This window comes from Emys orbicularis, chromosome 1 (assembly GCF_028017835.1).
Source record: "Emys orbicularis isolate rEmyOrb1 chromosome 1, rEmyOrb1.hap1, whole genome shotgun sequence".
Taxonomy (NCBI): Eukaryota; Metazoa; Chordata; order Testudines; family Emydidae; genus Emys; species Emys orbicularis.
Window position 1 is genome coordinate 30562223 of NC_088683.1, and position 22101 is coordinate 30584323.

General features: G+C 44.7%; 1 protein-coding gene across 1 annotated transcript; it reads right to left on the minus strand.

The window, feature by feature from the left end:
- Positions 1–13804: 13804 nt before the first annotated feature.
- Positions 13805–14494, minus strand: CCDC71L (coiled-coil domain containing 71 like). The gene has a single exon (XM_065397577.1). It carries the CDS (start codon positions 14492–14494, stop codon positions 13805–13807), a length of 690 nt encoding a protein of 229 aa, XP_065253649.1.
- Between the last annotated feature and the right edge of the window lie 7607 nt (positions 14495–22101).

The window sequence follows — 22101 nt, forward strand, 5'->3', positions numbered from 1 at the left end:
CTCTGGTGATTTGCTGCCTTCTCATGGCATGCCAGATTTCTAGCCAGATTTTTCCAGTCCTTTGTTCCTGTAGAACCCAATGTGGCTGGAACATTAGACTGGAAGAGCTTGCAACAAAAACAGTATGCAGCATTCTGGGTTTTTGAGTACATAAGCCATGGCCTCTCCATTTTGTCACCATTGGGGATTTCACGCCAGTAATGGGTTGGATGGAAACTTCTATTGTCTTTGGGGAACATGAAGTTTTTCACTTGCTATGGCCCATGAGGTACAAGGAAGTCCCTCAGGCTACTGCTCAAGTGGGTCCACAGTCCTGGCTCATCTAGACTTAAGGAAGTAAACTCAGCAGCAGATGTTTCTTGCACCTCCACCACACTCTTGTCTGATCTACACTTTTCTTCAGGAATGTGCATGGTTACATCCATTTGAGATGGAGATATGAATGCTGCAGTAGCTGCCAGGTCACCTGCACTCTGACTAACTGGAAGATCAGGCATCTCCTCACCACTCACATCCTCACTGGGGCCGGAAGGCTCACCGTGAACATTTGTGTCAATGTATCTCAGGAGAGCTCCTTCCTGCTTAGATAGAAAAGCTTCCTTTGCTTGCTTGCTTTTTCTGAATGCTGCCCCAGAGAGGTGTTTTCTTCTTTCATTCATGACTGCTGTTCTGTGCCAGCTATAGTGGCTCTCTACACTCAATTGAAAGGGACAAATAAGCAGGCTGGTAGCAGGGCCTGAGTGAGGGAAGATATCAGCGTATTAAGGGCCTAACTGGCTCCTACTACTTCAGTTGACTGTCTGTTCTCCTAAAGGGGGTTGAGGGAAGTAGCAGGAAACAGGAAGCTCCCTGAGAAGCTGGTGTTAATCAGTCCAGGCTCCTGGGGGTGCTAGAGAGGTATACAAGAGGCTCCTCTTCCTCTCTCTCCCTGCAGCTTCTGCTGCTTTCTGTTATTCTCTCTCACTTTTTCTCCTGCCTGCCTGTTCTGTCTCTTGTGCCCTCCTTCCTCCAGCACAGCACTCCACCATCTTTTTGCATCTAGAGCAGAGAGAATACATATGCACCAGCAGCAGACACAATTTTCTACATCCTGGGTCCTAATGGCGCCCCCCCCAGTCTGGCACCTGAGGCGGCTGCCTCAGTTCGCCTCATGGTAAGGCCAGCCTTGGTTGTTGGAATCCAGTGAAAAGTCATTGCTCTGGCTGATAAGACAGTCATCTGTGGGGAGCTCCTTTGCCAACCAGTCAAAAAAGAATTGACCACTGTTTGGAAGGAAACATTTAGGTAGGCTTATTGTTGACTAACAAAGGCTTGGTCTACACTTCAAAGTTAAGCTGACGTAAATCATCATGTATCAACCTGTTTGTGCATGTGTCTACAGTCAAATATGTCTCCCACCAACCTAAGTGCCCCAGTATGGCAACGCAGTAACACAACCTCCCCAAATGACATGGAGCAGTGGTTGACATACTGTGGTTGATGCAGTACAAGTGTAGACACTGCATTACCTATGTCGACACTGACAGTCCTCCAGCAGCTGTCCCACAATGCCCGATAATGACCGCTCTAGTCACAATTGTGAATTCCACTACCCACGGGCCACAGAGATCCCACCCTTTAAATCCCTGTGTATTTTTGAAATGCCCTTTCCTGATTGCCCCAGTTGGTGAGCACACCTAGCAGCTCTCCTTTGTTGTGTGCAACTCCCCAATCTGCTACACGCTATAGACAAGCTCCTGCCTGGAGAAGACAGGAAGTACTGAATTTCCTGAGCCTGTGAGGAGAAGAGGCTCTGCAGGCACAGCTATGGACCAGTCAGAGAAACACGGACATCTACAAAAAGAATGCACAGGGAATGTAGGCAAAGGGGTATGACAGGGATCAACAGCAGTGTCGCATGAAAGCAAAGAAACTGCAGCAGACTTACCACAAGGGCAGGGAAGCCAACAGACAATATGGTGCTGAGCCACAGACCTGCCACTTTTACAATGAGCTGCATGCCATATTTGGTGGAGGCCCCATCAGTGCCCCACACACCACCCTGGACACCTCTGAGGAGCACGACAGAGAGACCCCTGCCGTGAACAGTGAGAAGGAGGAGGAAGCTATTAAAAAAAAAAGAGGAGAGTGTCCAGGTAAGCTGCGAGCCAGGATCTTTTCGAGACTCCACCGCAGTCTAGCCAGTTCCACCAGCTAAGCATGGATGAGCCTGATCCAGGGAAAAGAACCTTGGGGAAGTGTGGGTATCCATTCTCCCCTACAATATTTAAAAGTGAAGATGGAGCCTGGCCCAACTCCAAGTTAGCAGGACACAGGTACCTACTTTTCATTGTTTTACTTGTATGAGAAGAGGCAGAGGTACAACCAACAGAGACAGAGTTACCTGCTTTTCATTCCCCTGTAGGGTTGGGGGTGAGGGGATAAGCAGTTTGTTTATATAAACAGGGATGTCCCTTGTATCCTCCTGAGAGATCTCAATGAAACTTTCATGGAAGTACCCTGCAATCCTCTTCCAAATGTTTACAGGGATAGCAGCCTTATTTCTTCCTCCATGACTTCCTCCATGACTTATTTCTTTCCCAAGACTTCAGCAGGCACCGTTGCAGTAAAAAGGCGAGCGGCATATGGGCCAGGATGGCTTTGAGATGCCAGCAGCAGCTGTACTCTCTTTGGGCTTGTCTACACTGGCAATTAACAGCGTTGCAACTTTCTCACTCAGGGGTGTGAAAAAACACCCCTGAGCGCAGCAAGTTGCAGCACTGTAAAGCGCCAGTGTAAACAGTGCCCCAGCGCTGGAAGCCCCTGCAGGCCATACTTACCAGGGCTGCAGCTGGAGACCAGTGCTGCACAGAGGTGCTCCAAAGCTGTCATTAAGCATGAAGTGTCAATAAGCATCTCTTGTTTAAAACTCTTGTGGGAATAAGGGAAGGGAGTTCTGAAACTTAACTTTCTCTTTCCATTGTGACTGTCCATTTCATCTGTAGTTGCTGTCATTGTGATCTTGAGGAGTGCTCCCTCCACACTCATGGAATTCCTGGCCCTGAGGAGGAGGAGAAAGAAGCGGACTAGGGAGGTCATGTTCACACCAAGATGCTGCAAGTCAGTGGTGCATTGAACCACGAACAGAGGGCCTGGAGGGTGAATATAGCAGATAGACTTAGAAAGAGAAAGCAGAGAAGAGAAAGGCCTAGGAGTCTCAGGCTAAGTCTACACTACAGCGGGGGGTCGACCTAAGATACGCAACTTCAGCTACGTGAATAGCGTAGCTGAAGTGGCGTATTTTAGGTCGACTTACCTGGCTGTGAGGACGGCGGCAAGTCGACCGCTGCCGCGCCGCCGTCGACTCCGCTACCGCCTCTTGCCGCGGTGGATTTCCGGAGTCGACGGCAGAGCCATCAGGGATCGATTTTATCGCGTCTTCACTAGACGCGATAAGTCGATCCCCGATAGACCGATTGCTACCCGCCGATCCGGCGGGTAGTGAAGACGTGCCCTAAAAGGAGAGGAAGATGCACCAGGACGTAAAGGGGCCATCTCAGGCAGCAAACGCAAATGCTTCATTCTTGCTGACCTACAATTACAACAATCACAGGCTTCCCTCCCTCTGCAGTCAATGGAGAGCTCCATTTCAGCAGCACCCTACACCCCCCAAAATTCCACATGCATCATGGACCACATCCTTACCCCTACTGCTCCACACTGCGGGACAGTAAGGAAAACCACAGCTTCACATATACACCAGCCATGGCTTTCACAGGTCAGTGTGTTTGGCAGAAATGGGTTTAAATGGACAGTACTGTTCTACTTTTAAAGTTCTGTTAATTGATTTTATAAGTTTGCACTGTACTGGTTTTTAATTGCATATTAATGTTTTGCACTTTTTGGTATAATTTTTTTTTAAATCATCTTTATTACTTCATAACTGATACTGCAGAAAGCCTACCACTACTCAAAGCACATTGTGTAATAGAACAGGACTGGAGAATTCATAGGTAAGCACTGCATAATTCAGAGGTTCATTAAAAGACAGTGTGATATTCACAAATGTACACCAAGCTCTACACAATTCCTAACAACCCCCAAAACTTCAGGGCCAGGCAGCACTGCAACAGCTCCTTGAATTGTTTTTCACTATGACCCCTAGCAATCTGTCCTCGAAGAAATAATCATGTCCCCCATTATTTTGGTACTTCCTATGGCTCTGCAAATACAGGAGGATCATTTGTGCTATGTATGCAACATTCACGACAATAAGTGCAGAGTTGTGCGAGCTCCATGCCTCTGTCAGAGATGGACAGCAAAAAGTGGTGCACAGGTTTGTGGAGATTTTTCAAAAAGGTGTGAAGATTATGGGATAGAGATGGCATTATTGGATGGAGAAAGTTGCATGATGGGAACTTGACACCTTGCTCCCAGACCTCCTGCAAAACTCATGTGAACTACACATCACATTGTGAAAATTCTCCAAAAGGCATTGTGCCAGAAGGTTCCATATGGCACACAGATATCTACCCATGGTGCATTGCACTTTGTGTTAACACAAGAACTCCTGGTGAGTACGCAAAGCGACAAGTATGCACACACACAAGTGATACATTGACATAAAGCTGCTGCAGTTAGTGTAACATGCATTGACCAAAGTTTGAAATGTAGACATGGTCTGAGACTCATCTTCTGGTACAGCAAGAATGGCATTAGTGCATTAAGAAGTTGAAGTAAAACTGTGTCAAATACCAAAGCTGTATGCATGTGCCCAAAAATAGGCACTGGAGCTGCATAGCCAGCAGCCAATGTCAGAAAAAATGCACCCTAGACAACAGTTTCAACCCCAACTAGAAGACAGGATTACAAGCACAAAAGGATACCCAGTCAACAAGGTGGTGTTGGGATCCAATGAAAAGCCAGATCGCTGGCAGATAGTCTTTTGTGGGGATCTCCTTTGCCAACCACAGTCAAGCAAGAATTGACAACTGTTTTGTAAGGCAACGTTTCTACTGTGTGCGCGAGGAGACACAGGAATGTGGTACATAATGGCCCTAAGGAGCTTGGCTTGTGCTCTAGCCCACTACTTCTGTCCTGAAGCATCAAAAAACCTTAAGAACTGGAGGAATTCCTTTATCAATTTAATTCTTAAGAGCTAAGTCTCAGGAGTGAGTATTCTGCACAGATGGAGATTCTTAGGGGAGAAAACGTTACTATTCTGTCAAGGTTACCTAAACAATTTTCTATTGTACAGTGAATTTAGAGTTTGTTAAGTACACTCATTTCTGAGAGCTCACCATCCCTCCAGAAATATACGCTCAGTGCTCACTAGTTCTCTCTTGTATTACAAAAGCAGGAGACAATCTCAATTATAAATGATTGTAACAATCCTGAAATGAAAGAAGTGGGTGATTATTTTTGGAATTACTGAATTGGAAAAAAACCGTTAACAATGCAGTATCCCCATTGTAGAATTCAAGTGTATGAATGTGTGGGCTGTGTAAAGAGGATAGTGGAAGAAATCTCCCCTGCTTCCCACTCAAGCACTAGCTTCTAAAAATCCTTGTAAGAGAAACACTTAAGTGTTTTGACTTTTCATCCGGGAAAGTCATTTGTATAGTGACTTAAGTCCTTCATTCACCCTACAAACCTGAGATTAGGACAATGCACATTTTTAATACTTACTATCAATATGCAATGGGTGTACATATAACTATGACCTCTTTGTCTTCTCCCATCATGCTATAGCAGCAACATTTGGTGTGGACTTCATACACCAACAAAGTGGACTGCTGGAGCATGTAGAAGATGGATTCAGGGAAGGTTGAAGATACAGTAAAAGTCTTCCTGGGGAGGAGAGAAAGCCAACTGTACCCAATAAACTAAAATACAGCAACTTAAAAAGCTGTTGTACAAGCCAGGCACCTGACATTTGCTATAGATCACTGACTGAGTAGCACCCTCCCCAATCCACCCACTGCAAAAACAGCAGGAGAGGACAGTCTGCATTTCTGGAGCTGCAGAGTTAGAAGCAAGGAGATGTTTATTATTTTCAAATAAAGGGTTGGAGGGTTTTTTTGCTGTGTTTGTTTCTTCTTTTAATCTTAAGAATATCAAGTCTCATCCTCCATAATTTTGCTTGAATGTTTTGGAATACAAGAAACCGGAGTGGGAGCTTTCTCAAACTCCAGGAGACTGTGTAGGGAAATATTTGAATCTTTAACAAAGACAGCTTTTTCCTCAAGAATATCTGTCAGATGTTAAACAAGTAAATGTAAACCATGACTAAAATTCCATTCTCCTCAAACTCCTGTGATGTCATTAAATGCTTCTGGTTCTGCAATTGTTCAGAAAGCTCCCCAGCAAAAAAATGGGTAGATATAATTTGAAATCCTTGATATCAAAAACTTCTGAAAACACTTTCAGGTCTCCTTACAATATAAGAAAACAGCAGCAAAAAATCCCCAAACCAAACAAATCACAAACATTTTTTACAAGCCTATAAAGATTCAGACAGATTTAAGATCATATGTTGTTTATGCATTATGGAGCACTAGCTCTACCAGAGTTAAGGATGAGATGAGCTCTAAAATCCTCATACTCCCTTTGTCCTGTAAATTGGTGTGCCTCAGCAAGGCCTGCGGTAAAGTTCATGGTGCAGATCTGGACCGATTGGTTGAGAGGGTCCTAAGATATGATGATCTCCTAGAAAGGACCAGTCAGTAAAATTTCCCAGTTCTTATGTTTTTTTATGCACACTTAGGGCTCAAACTATAGCACTGAACAACCCCAAAATGACACTACCCAATTGGATTTGATCTAGCACCTGCTGCCCTATCGGGGAAGAAATATTTTAAAAGTTATTAGGAGTTAAAGTTAGCTCTACAAACTGGTTTGAGCCTGGGTGCAAGCTGCAGTGACTTGCACATATACTGTGGGACTACTGCTCTGTGGTGTGCAAGTTTGTGGAGACAGAGTCACGGGCTAGCTCATGGCAATATGCTGATGCTATTGAACCAAAGCAAAACACAAACACTGTGAGTTTAAATCCTACTTGTGGCAAATATCTGAGATTATTCTGTGCCAGCATTTTCCTTGAGGCCCTTTTGGAAGTTTGGGCCTAAGAACCGAGCTTTCTGTTTAAAAGCCAGCAACTCATGCTCTAAGGGCCAAATGCACACAGATTGTTTTGAAAATGTCTATGCTCCATCAGGGTAGAGAGAGAGTGGAGCAAGTTTGGGATCATTTAATCAAGGGTTTCCTCGGGTACAACCATCACAGTAAATAATTGATTTTACTATTCAAATTACTCTAAATCCCACATGCATATGGAGACTTGTCATGAAAACTTGTGTGCAACAACAGGTAATTTGTGGTGCAAATCTGGGGTCATTTAGTCAGTGATCTCCCAAGATGTAACCTCCACGATACAAGCTGCTTATAATTTTCAAAATGCTCTACAATCAATGTGCATTGGAAGCTTGTCTCGAAAACTGGTATTCTGCAAAAGCGACTGCAGTAGAATTTGTGGGGCAAATTTTGGGTTACTTGGTCCAAGGCATTGAGGAAATATTCCCCACACCCCCACAAAAGCTACTTTTAATATTTTCAGATTCTTATAACTTTTTTGGTGTAGACCTGGGGGCAGGAGGGGGGAGAATTAAGGCTCTGATCTCAGGAAACTTGTATCACTGAAGTGCCCCTAAGATCAGCTATTCAACACTACAAGGACCTGTTTAGAAATATTCCAAAACTTATTGCATTACAAAAGCTTTATACTCCTGGGAGAATTCTGGGCCACTGTGCGTGCACAGAATTCATGTTCCCTGCAGATTTCTTTGCTTCCCTGCAGAAAAATGACTTTCTGACAGGGAAGCAAAGGGAAGCTGCACGAGCAGTTACGCACCACTCCCTAGCTGCGCAGGTATATTGTTTCAGGCACCCAGAGCAGCTGGCGGAGAGGTAAATCACCGCAGGGCTGGGGACACTCCAGACAGTAGCTCCTACCTTGAACAGGGATCTCTGGAGGCAGGGGAAGACGGGATTTCATCTTCCCCTGCAAGGAGTGGCTGGGGCTGTGTCAGACCCATCCCTAGAAACCTACCCCAGCTGCAGGAAGCTCAGCATCCCCCCCTGCTTCTTGCCCTCATTGCTCTTCAGCTGTGGGGGGAAGGGTCACTGTAGGGGGGGAAGGGTCCCCCATCCACCCAACCCCATGCATCTGGACCTCCCATACCCAGACACTCCCACCAAGCCTCACCCCATACACCCAGAACCCCCCTAGCTCTCCATACCCAAACCCCACCCCACTGAACTTCAACCCCTGCATCTGGAGCCCCCCTGCACCCAGACCCCCCCTGCACTCAGACCACCACCCCCCAAGCTCCCTGCATTCAAACCCCCACCCTGATGAGCCCCACCCCCCACACCACCGACCCCAAACTAGCTGCACCCAGACCCCAACTTCACCAAGCCCTACTCCTCCTGCACCCAGACCCCTCCACTGAGCCCCAACCACTTTCATCTGGAAGCCCTTGCAGAGTCCCATTGCCCCTGCACCTGGAACCCCCTACCCCCAACAAGCCTCTGTGCATCCAGATCCCCCCACATCTAGGCCCCCCACTGAGCTGCCTGCACCCAGATTGTCCCACACAGAATCTTCTCACCCCATACTGAGCCCCTCCACACTTAGATCCTGCCTGGTTGAGCCTGCTTGCTCCACACCTGGTGCACATGGAGTACAGGGACAGGGCCCCAGGGTGTTTCTGGGGTAGACCTAGGCCTGTGCTATGTCAGGATCAGGTGCAGCCCCACCACTGAGTCTGTGTCCCGGAGGTGGAGAAGCTGCAGGGTGACCTCCCACCTTTGTACAACCAGTGGTCTGTGCTCCCCACTGCCATGCTGGAGCCTCTGCATTTATTTTTTGACAAATAAAGCCTGCAGAATATTGTAGAATTTTAAAATATGCACAGAAATTTTAATTTTTTGGCACAGAATGCCCTCAGGAGTAGCTTTAGAACCTCTGCTGACCAACAGCATCCTCTCCAAGCTATTGCCTCCTCAGGAACTCCTTTGTGAGCTACACTTGCTGAGTAATGGAATCAGTGACGGTTCAAGAGACCCAAGCATTGCCTCTTGAAAACCAAGAACATGAATGCAAACCTCTATGCAGGAGATTTGGGGACTGTAAACACTGGTGTTCTCAACCTGCCCTTTGGTTGGTGTCTTGGGCTACAATAGGACTTCTGGAAGTGGGAATATCATGTGAAATTTTGAAATTCAGTACCCCACAAGTGTACCCCAATGCTGTATGCACAACTCCTCTCCAGGGACAGTTTTGGGGGCAGTACTGTGTCCAGGACATGAGACCTAATATGATGGTGTTAGGCAGGGCTCAGAGGAGGAACTAGCTACTACACTGAAAAATGACACCAGAGAAGTTGGCATAAGAGTCCTAGCCAGGATAATCACTTCTGTGCCAGGAGAGGCTCCATGAACTCCTGGCAGGAAGCAGTAGGCACAGTGGACTGTGTCTGGGCTGGGACCAAGCGTGCATGGTTCAGGCACACAGTGCTGAAACCAGGGTAGGGAGCTGGAAAAGGGTAATGTTCAATCATGCCATACATACTAAGAGGTGAGGGCTTGTCTACACTTAAAATGCTACAGGGGCACAGCTGTGCCACTGGAGCTCTTCAGTGTAGACACTAGCTATGCCAACAAGAGGCATTCTCCCAGTGGCATTGGTAATCCACCTCCCTGAGCAGCAGTAGTTAGGTCCTTGGAAAAATTCTTCCAGCAACCAGTGTCTATAGAGGGACTTAGGTCAGTTTAACCACACTGACCATGGGTGTGGTTTTCTCACACCCCTGATTGATGTAGTTAAACAAACCTAATTTTCTAGTTTAGACCAGTCCTGAGATTTGGAGGAGATGGATTTAGGTGTAATCTTCATTGAGCTGAATGGGGCAGTTCAGGCCCCTCAGAGCTAGTGTTTCAGCCTATATTCATCAGCATGGTGTGTTCTCATTCAACTGAAAGATGAAAGAGCCACTTCACACCTCTGTAACCTCCCACAGGGCAGAGCCCCTTCCTACGATTAACCCCTGGAGTAGAAATTCTAGCCCCTCCCCGCCACCACCTCAAGTTGGCAGATGCACTCTTCACAGGCCATTAGCTTTCACATTCCTCTCTAACCCTCATGGAGGGCAGATACGGCAGCTGACTGGTGGCAAAGCATACCCAGGACCCCTCTCAATCATGGCCCCATCCCTTCGTCAGAAAAAAGGAAAGTCACTGAAACTTTAACACAGAGTTAAGGTTATCTACTGTGTCTTTCCAGAACACAGAAGATAGATAAACATAAATCTCTGGAAGTCAGGAAATACAAAGTTAAAGTTAACATCTCTAATAGCCCCACACAACCTTAACTCTGCCAGTAGGCAGGGGGGACCAAACCAAACCTGATCTAGCCCTAACAATTTAACATTCTCTTCATTTATCCCCAACAATTTATCATCCCTCGAAAACAACAAGGAGTCCGGTGGCACCTTAAAGACTAACAGATGTATTTGGGCATAAGCTTTCGTGTGTAAAAAAGCTCACTTCTTCAGATGCATGGAGTGAAAGTTACAGATCATCCCTCTTTATATACTTTCACAGACCCCTATGTTAGCTATAGCAGTACTGAGCCAGGGCTCGTTAGAGCAACTTGACAAATTCAAACTGCTCTCTTAAGAGAGATGCAGCTACAGCTAGAAGAAGCTGGGTTCCCTATTTTCTGGACTGTTATGGAGGAGGTACAAGTAAATGATCAGAGCAGTCCCTATTGGCTCTAAAATTCAGGAATGTATGAAAGAGCTGTAAAAACAACAAGAAAGGGCTGCTAGAACAGCTGCAACTGCCATCTCCAGAGGCTGATATTCCACTATGGATATGAAGAAGATAGGAATGAGTCCTTTACCCTACTCTAATGAGGCATAGCCTCAATGAAACAAGAGTTTTGGGAAAAGAAGAAACAAGACAAGAGAGTTTTGAGATTGGCAATTTAAGCACTCATGTTCCCACATCCTTGCTTCCTACCTGCAGCACTCAGTAATCTCCACCCCTTTCCTCCTCCCTAAAAAAATCCCAAGCCCTACCACAGTATCCCTGTACTCAACTATATTTATACATTGTGTTCTCTCTCATGCATGGTGTAGTATTATAAATGCTTCAGTAAGAATGGTGACTTGCAAACCACTAGCTACCTCATCAGAATGAGGAACTGAATTAACAAGGCTGGGATCTGAACCAGAGGCTGATTTGACACACACACTCCGCACAAAACCCCCCCATAAACTACAGTGATCAGTGATGCATATTTCTAAGAAATAGCTTTAAAAAGCCAAACACAAAGTCACAGTTTAAACTCCACCTATGTCTATTGTGTTAAAAACATTCCAGAGTCTAAATATGGGATGAAATTACGCTGAACACACAAAATAGTAATGGATAAAATTCTGATCCTATTGAAGTCATTGGAATGTTCATCACTGATTTCAATAGGGCCAGTATTTCACCCATTTTCTTATTTATTGGTATATCAATCCATGGTCAAACTTTGGGAAGTCAATGTCATAAATAAGTCAAGGCCAAATTTGGCCCTTAATACTCTGTACATTTGGGTATTTATTCTTATTACCAATTCATCATACAATAAGGTTTTTCAAGTCAACATATAAATTACATCAAGGTATGTCTAAGAAAAATATAGACTTCAGATAGGATTTGTATAAATATACCTTGATCTTTCATGATTTCCTAGTGTTTTGGAATCTGAAATGGTAGTAGGGTACAGCAATCAGCTTGTCATCACATTTTATGTAAATAATTTTAAAAGCACAGCACCTACAAGATTGATGAAGCTTTTGGTTTTAGAAAGATATGGATATTGCAATTTAGATTTAAATGAACTACAATGGTATAAATAACACAAAATATTAAGATTCAAAGAAAGAGAGAACTACTTTTTAATTAAAATTAGCACTGTATAACAACAAAATTTGACAAATGTCACTATAATCAAATCTAATTTGCTTCTTAGCATTTCTGCTAAGAAGGAGCAAGAAAGGAAATTAGAATAGGAATTTGAAGAACCAATAAATTGAACAGGGAAATCAAGAAGCAGGTCCTATTTCTCAGGACCTATAGGGATATAAATGACCAGTTAAAGCAAGTTACTTGTTCCTCTTTTGGAATTTCCAAGATCTTTTTCCCTCCCCGTACCTTTATCAATGTTACCTTCTCCACTGGGACTATTTCAGTTTTTAGTATATTGTGAAAGCACCAAAAAAGATTTATGGAAGGATGAGTAAAATGTTAAACAGTTTTAAATATCTAGCAAAGGCTTTGTAGTTTGCCTTAAAAATGGGCATTTGTACAAGACAAGACAGCCAAAACACAAAGCCTCAGTCAAATCGAGCCTTTAGCCATAAATTGTAACCCTCTCTATTGAGTCCTTGCATACCATATTTTAGCTGCAACTGATTTTCAAAAACAATACTTGAAGGAGTGACATGTTAATATGAACATCCACTACTGGACTCTAGACACTGAAGTGACAACCTGTGCTATTTTAACTAAGAAGGCACTAGCTACCACAATAGAGTATTGCTACCTCTATTTAAAAAGGCACTTAGATAATCTAGAATTCTGATATTTGGCCACTTGAACTAATCACTTGCTAGCATTAATGATGAGACTGTATATTGCCTGCCTTCTAGTAATCATCATACATAGTTATTTCTCTTTTACACTAGATTTTAAATAAATATTCCTCACTCTAAGTAACTTTGGGTTTGTTTACTAGAGCAGTAAATATGTCAAACTATTTGCTTGTTCCACTGAATTACACAAAAGGTATATAACTATCCAACAACTATCCATCCCTTTGCAGTTAGTCTCAATGTACTGAAACAGCATTCGTTGCTCTTTCACTTTTATTAAGTTCACTTACATTGACCAATTAAGTGTCACTGAAGTAGAGAGTATATAAAATAAGAGTGATTCAATCGGCTTCCAGTGCTCCATAAAAACAAGTACTTAATTCAGCTATAAAACTTTAGAAATGACTTTAGATTTCTTTAGATACAAAAAGTATAGAACACAGTACATCCTTTTATAGATCACTAAGGAAACTTTTGCACCATTGAGACAGCCATAAGTTCTGAACCTCCATATTTTTTTGCATCCTTGGTCAAAGCTTCAGTCGGTTGAAATTGGGAATACTTGGGATTCAAGATACCCTGAGCACATACTAGTGCAACATCACAAAAAAACATACATAATCCAATGGGTTAGAAAAAAAATGAAACAAGAGTTGGGTGCTTTATTATACACGCATGACAGCAAGTTCCTTTGGAAAATAACTTCTTGGGTGGACTTCCAGACCAGTGAGGTAGTCCCAGGGGAGAGAATGGAAGGAAGTAGACCTTAGTCCCTACTTGAGATGCCTGCCAAATAGTTTCTCAGTTTGGGGCATAAATACGATAGATGAGGACCGTGGCCCCTACTAGGGAACATAGCGAAACAGCCTCTCAGTCCAGGTGAGGGTGGTAGTCGCAGCTGGTGACAGGGGCCAGGCAGGTTCTCAATCCGGGTTTGGGTGGGCAGGAACCTGGCTCCGTGGAGGAAATGGTCCCATCAGTCTGAGCCATAAAGTGCAGTAGAAGGACTCGATCCAGACAAATGCAATGTAAACAGGTGACTGACACTTGTCTCTGTTCGCTTCTTCCAGGGGAAGAGCCTCCCCCCAGATGTCCCCGTTCCCAGGCGGGGCAGCAGTTCACGATCTGGCTACGGGGAAGCGGCGGATCCTCACCACGGGCGCCAGGTCCACTCGTAGGATCCGCTGCGCCTGGCGCCGCGCCGCCTCCAGGCTCCGCGGATTCCAGACGCTGCCCCGCACCTTGATGGTGGGGAAGGTGGTAAGACTGGGGGTGGCCGCTTTCCAGATCTCCTCCAAGGACCGGCCCCCAAAGGGAGCACACGAGGGCACCTCGGCCGAGTCGACCTGATCCTCCTTCCGCGGCCGCTGCGCTTCCCTGCCGGGGGGACCGGCGAGCGCTGGGGCGCGTTTCCTCCCCTTCTTTGCGCGGCCAGGCGCTCCGCGCTTGGCGCCGGCGGCCGGGGGTCGCCTCCTGGCCGCTCCGCGGCGGGTCCGGTGTCCCGGCGCCGGGAGCCCGTCGGGCACCACGGCCCGGCAGGAGGCGTAGCCGTACACGTCCTTGCTGCGCAGGATGACCGGGGAGAACTGGTGCTTGAGGCTGCAGAGGAAGTTCCACAGCTCCGAGTCCGAGCTCATGAACTCGGTGGAGCGGGGCATGAAGAGCTTGAAGGCGTCGCCCAGCGCCTTGGTGCCGGCGAAGGACACCTGCGACCGGGAGTAGACAACTTTCTCCGCCTCGCCCTCCTCGCCCCACGCCGCCGCGCCGAGCCCGGCAGCAGCTCCCCGGCCGGCTCCCTCCTGCTTCATCCTCCCGGCTCCTCGCTCCAGCGCCGCCTGCCTCCGACTGTAGGGCGCAACGGTCTCGGAGTGAGGACTGGCCTCAGCGCCGGCCCCACCACGCCGCTCGCTCGCCTGTCTCCTGCCGCCGCTGCTCAGCCAGCCCCAGCCGTAGGCGCTCCTTTGCCTGTCTCTCCTCCTCCTAGGGCGGAGAGCAGCGATCGATATCCTACCGCCCGGCTGGAAGGCCGCTCCCCTCAGACACAAGGGGCAGCTTGGCTGTTTCTGAGCGTGCGCGGGAGGGCTGCGCGTGCTCAGTAACAGCCACTGAAGACGCTCGCTGCCCTCACTCTGCCCTTACTTGGGGAGGAGGCGAGAGTGTGCCGGCTGTGAAAGCCGAGGGGGGAGGGGTGGGCAAAATCTATGCAGGGGGCAAACTGAGTGCACTGAAGGCAGGGGAAGGAGAGGGTGGGAGCTGGGATTTGGAAGGGGGGATAGAGGGGGTAAATGTTACCACATCAGAGGTGAGCAGCTGTTTGGAAAGGGGTGGGGATAGAGGGGCTCCCTGCTCCTCCTGCAGAAAGGAAATCTCCACACACCCTTACAGGGCTGTGGTCCTACAGGCACAGTCAGGGAGGCCACTCATCCAGTTTTGTACTGGAGGGGCCGGCTTTTTTGCTGGTTTGTCCCCTATCCTGTACTGGGACAAAACCATATCCAGTTCTGTCTGGTATCAGACAGGGGACACCATTTTGAAGAGCACACTGCTCCGCTCCCGCCAGCACAACCTCACATGCTGTATGCCTGGTCAGGACAGAGCAGCGCCCTTTTGAAAATGTTGTCCCTCAGCGGCATGACTTTGCACACACCACATATGTGAGCTCATGCCAGTGGGGGCGGGGCAGCTGGCTCTTGAAAATGGTGTCCCCAGAGTGGTATGTCCTCGTACACATCATGCGTGTGAGATCATGCCAGTGAGGGTGGGGCAACTTGCTTTTGAAAATGCTGTCCCCTGTGTAGCATGACCTTGCACACACCATACATGTGAGATCACACCAGTGGGGGCAAAAGCAGCTCACTCTTGAAAATGGTGTCTCCTTTGCAGCATAACTTTGTCATAGGGGCAGGGTCATGCAGACAGGGGCTGAGTCACACAAGCAGGGGCAGGCCCACACTGTTTCGGGAAGTGCCAGAATGTCCAGTATTCTAGGAACATGTTAGTGGGAACCTTACACACACTGTGTCCCTCTGCCTAGCCAAAGCTGCTCTTCCCTATCTGAAATGATGGCTTGAACGGCTAAAGGAGACAGAATTCAGTTAAATATTTTACTCACATAACTCCTATTTTTAATACATTTTTAGTGTTTAAAAGAATCCCTTATCTGTTTATATGTCTGCATAAAGCCTCATACCGTAATTCACATATTTGTCTTATGTGCTATTCTGATTTCCTAAATTGGACTCCCTTGCTTGTAAACCCCTATAAATATAGTTTCACTCCTTTTAATTATTTTTTTTTATTATTTTATTTTTATTATTCTTAGTACTTCATCATTTACCTATAAGGTGCCACAGGACTCTTTGTCGCATTTTACAGATCCAGACTAAGACGGCTACCCCTCTGATACTTGTTAACATTGTGCAGCTGGATGTCATTGTGCTCTCGCTATTTTTAATGGCAAATAATCATTGGAAATAATAGTTGCAATCACATCTCAGGTAATAGGCAGCCGGTTTAAAACAAACAAAAACTACTTATTTCATCACATAACGCACAACCTGTGGAACTCCTTGCCAGATGATGTTGTGAAGGCCAAGACTATAACAGGGTTCAAAAAAGAACTAGATAAATTCATGGAGGATAGGTCCATCAATGGCTATTAGCCAGGATGGGCAGGGATGGTGTCCCTAGCCTCTGTTTGCCAGAAGCTGGGAATGGGCAACAGGGAATGGATCACTTGATGATACCTGTTCTATTCATTCCCTCTGGGGCACCTGGCATTGGCCAGTCAGAAGACATGATACTGGGCTAGATGGACCTTTGGTCTGACCGAGTATGGCCATTCTTACGTTTGCACTATAGCACTTCTGTGACGGGGACATCCCACTACCATCTTCTGCTCTATCTACACACTCAGACTCAGAGACCTTCCATTGTTAAACACCACAGTGCAGTTTTCTTTACACTTGCTCTTCCCACCACCTTACTGCTGCATAGACTGTATTTATTTACAGTTTCATTTTCTCCTCAGTTCTGTGCAGAGGAGAGGAGAGGAGAGGGAAGAGATCTCTCTACCCAGCGATCCTTTCTGTTTCTGGCTCTGCTAGTTTGCCCCTTAATCCTGCACCTCCTTCCTATGTCTTATACCTCCTGTGTTACTGGGCCAGTTTGCTCATTAGTCCCCCCTTCCCCCAGCCCATTCTAATCCATTAATTTGGTCCCAACATTTCCACTTTGGGGGAATTAAAGGTGTTTAAGTGACCAGAGTGCTGGCTCAGTTGTTGGTTCCCAGCACCCACTTCCCAGGACTTCAATAGGTGTTGCTTCCCAGCATTCTGTCAAAATGGCCCAAGTTTTTATTGTGATTTTGTAATTTGCAGTTTGCACCATGCAGTCTTCTGGATTTCCACTTGGAAGTTGAGGTGGAGGGAGCAAAGGGGCAGCTGGAGGGCTTTTCCTGGTTCACAGCAATTCTTCCCAGTCCCATTTTGTGTTACAGAGGCTGAGGGAGAGGTCTCACCAAATAATCATCTAGCACCAACAAAAAAAATTACCTGGTTATCACAGTAGCCCTTCCATCCCACCCCACCCCTTAGCCAAAGCCCTAAAACGTAACTGCACCCCCCATTTGCAACTCCCATCTCCCAAGATATTTCCTTCACTGAAAGCCTCACAATACCACCTGGCTTCAGCTCACTCCAAAATAATAACACATTCAGAATTTCCAACATGTATGTCAAATGTTCGTGCTTCCCTCACTTTTCAGGTTGCATTTAGAGTCCCTTTACAGGGTTTTCAAGATGCAGCAAAATAAATTTTCTTGTGTGTATTTAAAAAGAAAGATTTGTGTAGCAACTTCAAGAGGGAAAGGTTCCCCAGAGAAAGAACAAAGGACTCAAAAGGAGAACCCAGATAAAAAGAACAAAGAAGAAGTGGACAAAATTCATATGATACTAGATTAAAATTATGCTCATGTGTTTATATAATAATATCTACTGAAATCCCTAGATCCTATGGGCTTTTTGATTACCAAGAAAAAGTTATTGCAATGCAGTAAATCAATTATTCAGTTCACTGATGTGTTGAAGATATTGATGTATTCACACTATTTACATAATTAATTTTGTATCCTAGGATAGCAGATTGGTTATGAAGTCCAAAAATAAAGACCATGTCCTCCAGTTTGTTGATTTTTTTGTGAGCCACCATCTTAACCTGGTTCACAGCACCATTCCTCACTGTGTGGTATTCATAATGCTTTCCAGCATTGCAATGCCATTTCTCAGATATCAACAAATCCCATGTCTTTCTCAGCCTGTGACTTTCAATGACTTAGAGACCGGTGCTAATAAAATAGACTAGATATAAATTGAAGAGTCACTTGAATAAAAGAAAAGAGTCCCCCTCTGTGTCCAATGTCTCCAGGAATCCTTAATCTGTGTGTGGACCATTTACATTTTGGAGATTTTTTTAAAAAGTATGAAGCTGAAATACACAAGGAAAAATTCTTCGTAAGGAGACATTTTGACTTAGTCTACACACTAGAAAGTGTGTGCCAGTTTAGCTATAGTCGCCTTGTCTAGCTGAACTTTTTATTGGTAAAAGAGTGTTTTGTCAGCATATTTTACACTAGTTCCCCAAACAAAATAAGCTATGCCAGAAAGCACATTTTTGCAGATATAACTGTGTCTACGCTAGGGCTTTTGCTGACATAAATGTACAAAAAAAAAAAAAAAAAAAGTCGCACCCCTAACTGATGTTACTATACCGTTAAAAGTTTTAAGTGTAGACCTGACCTTGGAAAACTACCTTAAAAACTAATCCCAAAATGAATGAGTCTCCCTACAGATAAGTGAAATTTGGAATATCTTTGACAGTTCTACCTCTTTATTTGCTTCTCTGAAGATATCGGATGAGATCCTTGCCTACACTCTGTTCCTTTTACATTGCATGAAAGGGCTGAAACACTGTAAAGGGGCGCCCCAAAACCTCATAATCTGCCATGAGTCCCCTCAGCTCAGGCACTGCAGAGACTGCTGTAATCCAGCCTCCTAAGGATCCCTTTGCAAGCCCTGGCATATGGCCAAGGGCTGAGGACGCAAGGGGTATATTGGGATGGGACCATAGCACTGCCGAAATTTCAGGGAATGCTGCAGCCCATAGGGCAGCCTGCCTGAAATTTGACAGGCCCCATGGTTGTTTAAGTTAGAACAGAGATCTCTCCAGTCACCACAACAGCCCAGTATCAGGAGGGTGCTTTCACAGATCAGGGCAATTGAACCTTATTTCCCCTTAGTGGTTCAGCAAGGGTACCGATCCTCAGGCTTCTGGCCCCCTAGCCATTGCCTTTCTTGGGTGGAGACCCATTATCTCTCTCCCTCCTGACCAGAGTATTTCCCTATCATCACTGTGTTATCCCCAGCAAACAACGGTCAGCCTAAACAGGCCAACTTGTTTCCTCTTCAGAGTCTGATAATAGTGTAATTGCCCACATTTATAAGTTATCACACAGTTCTTTATAAGCAAGCATATTTTTATTCTTAAGCACTACAGAGAAAACATTAAAAACAATAAAGAACCTACATGCATGCTAATAAGCTTACTCCCCCCTCCCCCCCCCCCCGCCATCTTCAGGGCTCTTCCAACCCTTCCCTAAGGATTTGTGCCTTTCATGGACAGGAGGTCCTGTCCCTTTGCTGGAGCTGAACCAAAGCCCTGAGTCAGTTCACCACCAGGTTATTTATCGAATGTCCTTTCTTTGTCTGCTGGTCTCTAGAGAATCCAGTCAGAACCTTTGAAGACAGCATAAATAGGTAATCAGACAGACAATGAGTCCCTTCCCCACAGGGAAGCTTCAAAGAACTGATAACAGGAGGAATTACATTATCATACTCCCTCCTCCTAAAGCAGTTACATACAATCTTACAATAACACATAAACTATGGCATTTTAATACATTAGACTTAATTTAATAAGGTTTAACTTAATCCAGTAAGGTTTATCCTGAATATTGTCAGATCTGTCACAGGCACAAAATTGGTTAACCTTTCCCCCAAGCTGCAAGTTGGCACAGTGCAGAATTGTGCCCATTGTTTGAGTGTATTCCTACTCGCCGCCTCCTTCCAGCATTCATTAAGAAGATAACATTTTTAATGACTTTCTTCTAGGGCTGTCACACAATTAAAAAAATTAATCGCGATTAATTGCGCTGTTAAACAATAATAGAATACCATTTATTTAAATATTTTTGGATGTTTTCTACATTTTCAAATATATTGATTTCAATTACAACACAGAATACAAAGTGTATAGTGCTCACTTTATATTTATTTTTATTACAAATATTTGCAATGTAAAAAACAAAAGAAATAGTATTTTTCAATTCACCTAATACAAGTACAGTAGAGTAATCTCTTTACCATGAAATTTGAACTTACAAATGTAGAATTATGTACAAAAAATAACTGCATTCAAAAATAAAACAATGTAAAACTTTAGCACCTACAAGTCCACTCAGTCCTACTTCTTGTTCAGCCAATTGCTAAGACAAACAAATTTGTTTACATTTGCAGGAGATAATGCTGACGGCTTCTTGTTCACAATGTTACCTGGAAGTGAGAACAGATGTTCTTATACATTGTTGTAGCCGGCATCACAAAATATTTATGTGCCAGATGTGCTAAAGATTCATATGTCCCTTCATGCTTCAACCACCATTCCAGAGAACATGCATCCATGCTGATGATGGGTTCTGCTTGATAACAATCCAAAGCAGAACGGACCGACGACGCATGTTCATTTTCATCATCTAAGTCAGATGCCACTAACAGAAGGTTGATTTTTTTTGGTGGTTCGGGTTCTGTAGTTTCCGCATCTGAGTGTTGCTCTTTTAAGACTTTTGAAAGCATGCTCCACACCTTGTCCCTCTCAGATTTTGGACGGCACTTCAGATTCTTAAACCTTGGGTCAAGTGCTGTAGCTATTTTTAGAAATCTCACATTGGTACCTTCTTTGCATTCTGTCAAAACTGCTGTGAAAGTGTTCTTAAAACGAATATGTGCTGGGTCATCATCGAGACTGCTATAACATGAAATATATGGCAGAATGCAGGTAAAACAGAACAGGAGACATACAATTCTCTCCCAAGGAGTTCAGTCACAAATTTAATTAATGCGTTATTTTTTTTAAACGAGCATCATCAGCATGGAAGCATGTCCTCTGGAATGGTGGCGGAAGCACGAAGGGGCATATGAATGTTTAGTATATTTGGCACGTAAATACCTTGCAACGCCGGCTACAAAAGTGCCATGCGAACACCTGTTCTCAATTTCAGGTGACATTGTAAATAAGAAGCAGGCAGCAGTATCTTCTGTAAATGTAAACAACTTGTTTGTCTTAGCAATTGGCTGAACAAGAAGTAGGACTGAGTGGACTTGTAGGCTCTAAAGTTTTACATTGTTTTGTTTTTGAGTGCAGTTATGTAACAACAACAAAAATCTACATTTGTAAGTTACACTTTCACGATAAAGAGATTGCACTACAGTACTTGTATGAGATGAATTGAAAATACTATCTTTTGTTTATCATTTTTACAGTGCAAATACTTGTAAACAAAAACAATAATATACAGTGAGCACTGTACACTGTGTATTCTGTGTTCTAATTGAAATCAATATATTCGAAAATGTAGAAAAAGATCCAAAAATATTTAATGAATTTCAATTGGTATTCTATTGTTTAACAGTGCAATTAACCGCAATTAATTTTTTTAATCACGATTAATTTTTTTTAGTTAATCACATGAGTTAGCTGCGATTAATCGACAGCCCTACGTCTTTCTGATGGTCCCATTCTCTCGTAAATAATCTTTGGGCATTGACTACACTAAAAATTTGTGGATTTTTTGCTTCCCGCTCATCAAGAGATCTGAATCGGAATGTGCTGGAGGCACTGAGGCAAATTGACCTAACAACCAGTTTGATCTGCCTGTTCCTCAAAAAGCTAAAAAAAAAAATCTTTAAGCTAGAGGAGTTCTAACCTGTCTAACCCACAGGTAAAAATTTAGTCAAATGATATTTTACTAGAAACAGATGTGGCAGGGCACCTCCTTCATCTCACCAGACTTAGCGCTTCCCTCTCTGGTGATGGCAGGACTGGGGTAATCAGCCCCACTCAGGGGAGGGTTTGCCTTCCCCCTTTCTGTATTCCCTTGGTCATACTTTCAGGATAGGCCTGAGGGTCAGCCTACAGGGTTGACAAAAAGGAAACAGTCTCATAAACAAAAAGGAAACAGTCTCATAAACAAAAAAAACCCAGGGGGGTACCTTTTGCTGACTCCTCGCTGGTGCAAGGTGTTGCCCTGTTGGTTGCACTGGAGTGTCAGTCCTTTCCCTAGCAAGCACTCAGGTTTGGCTGT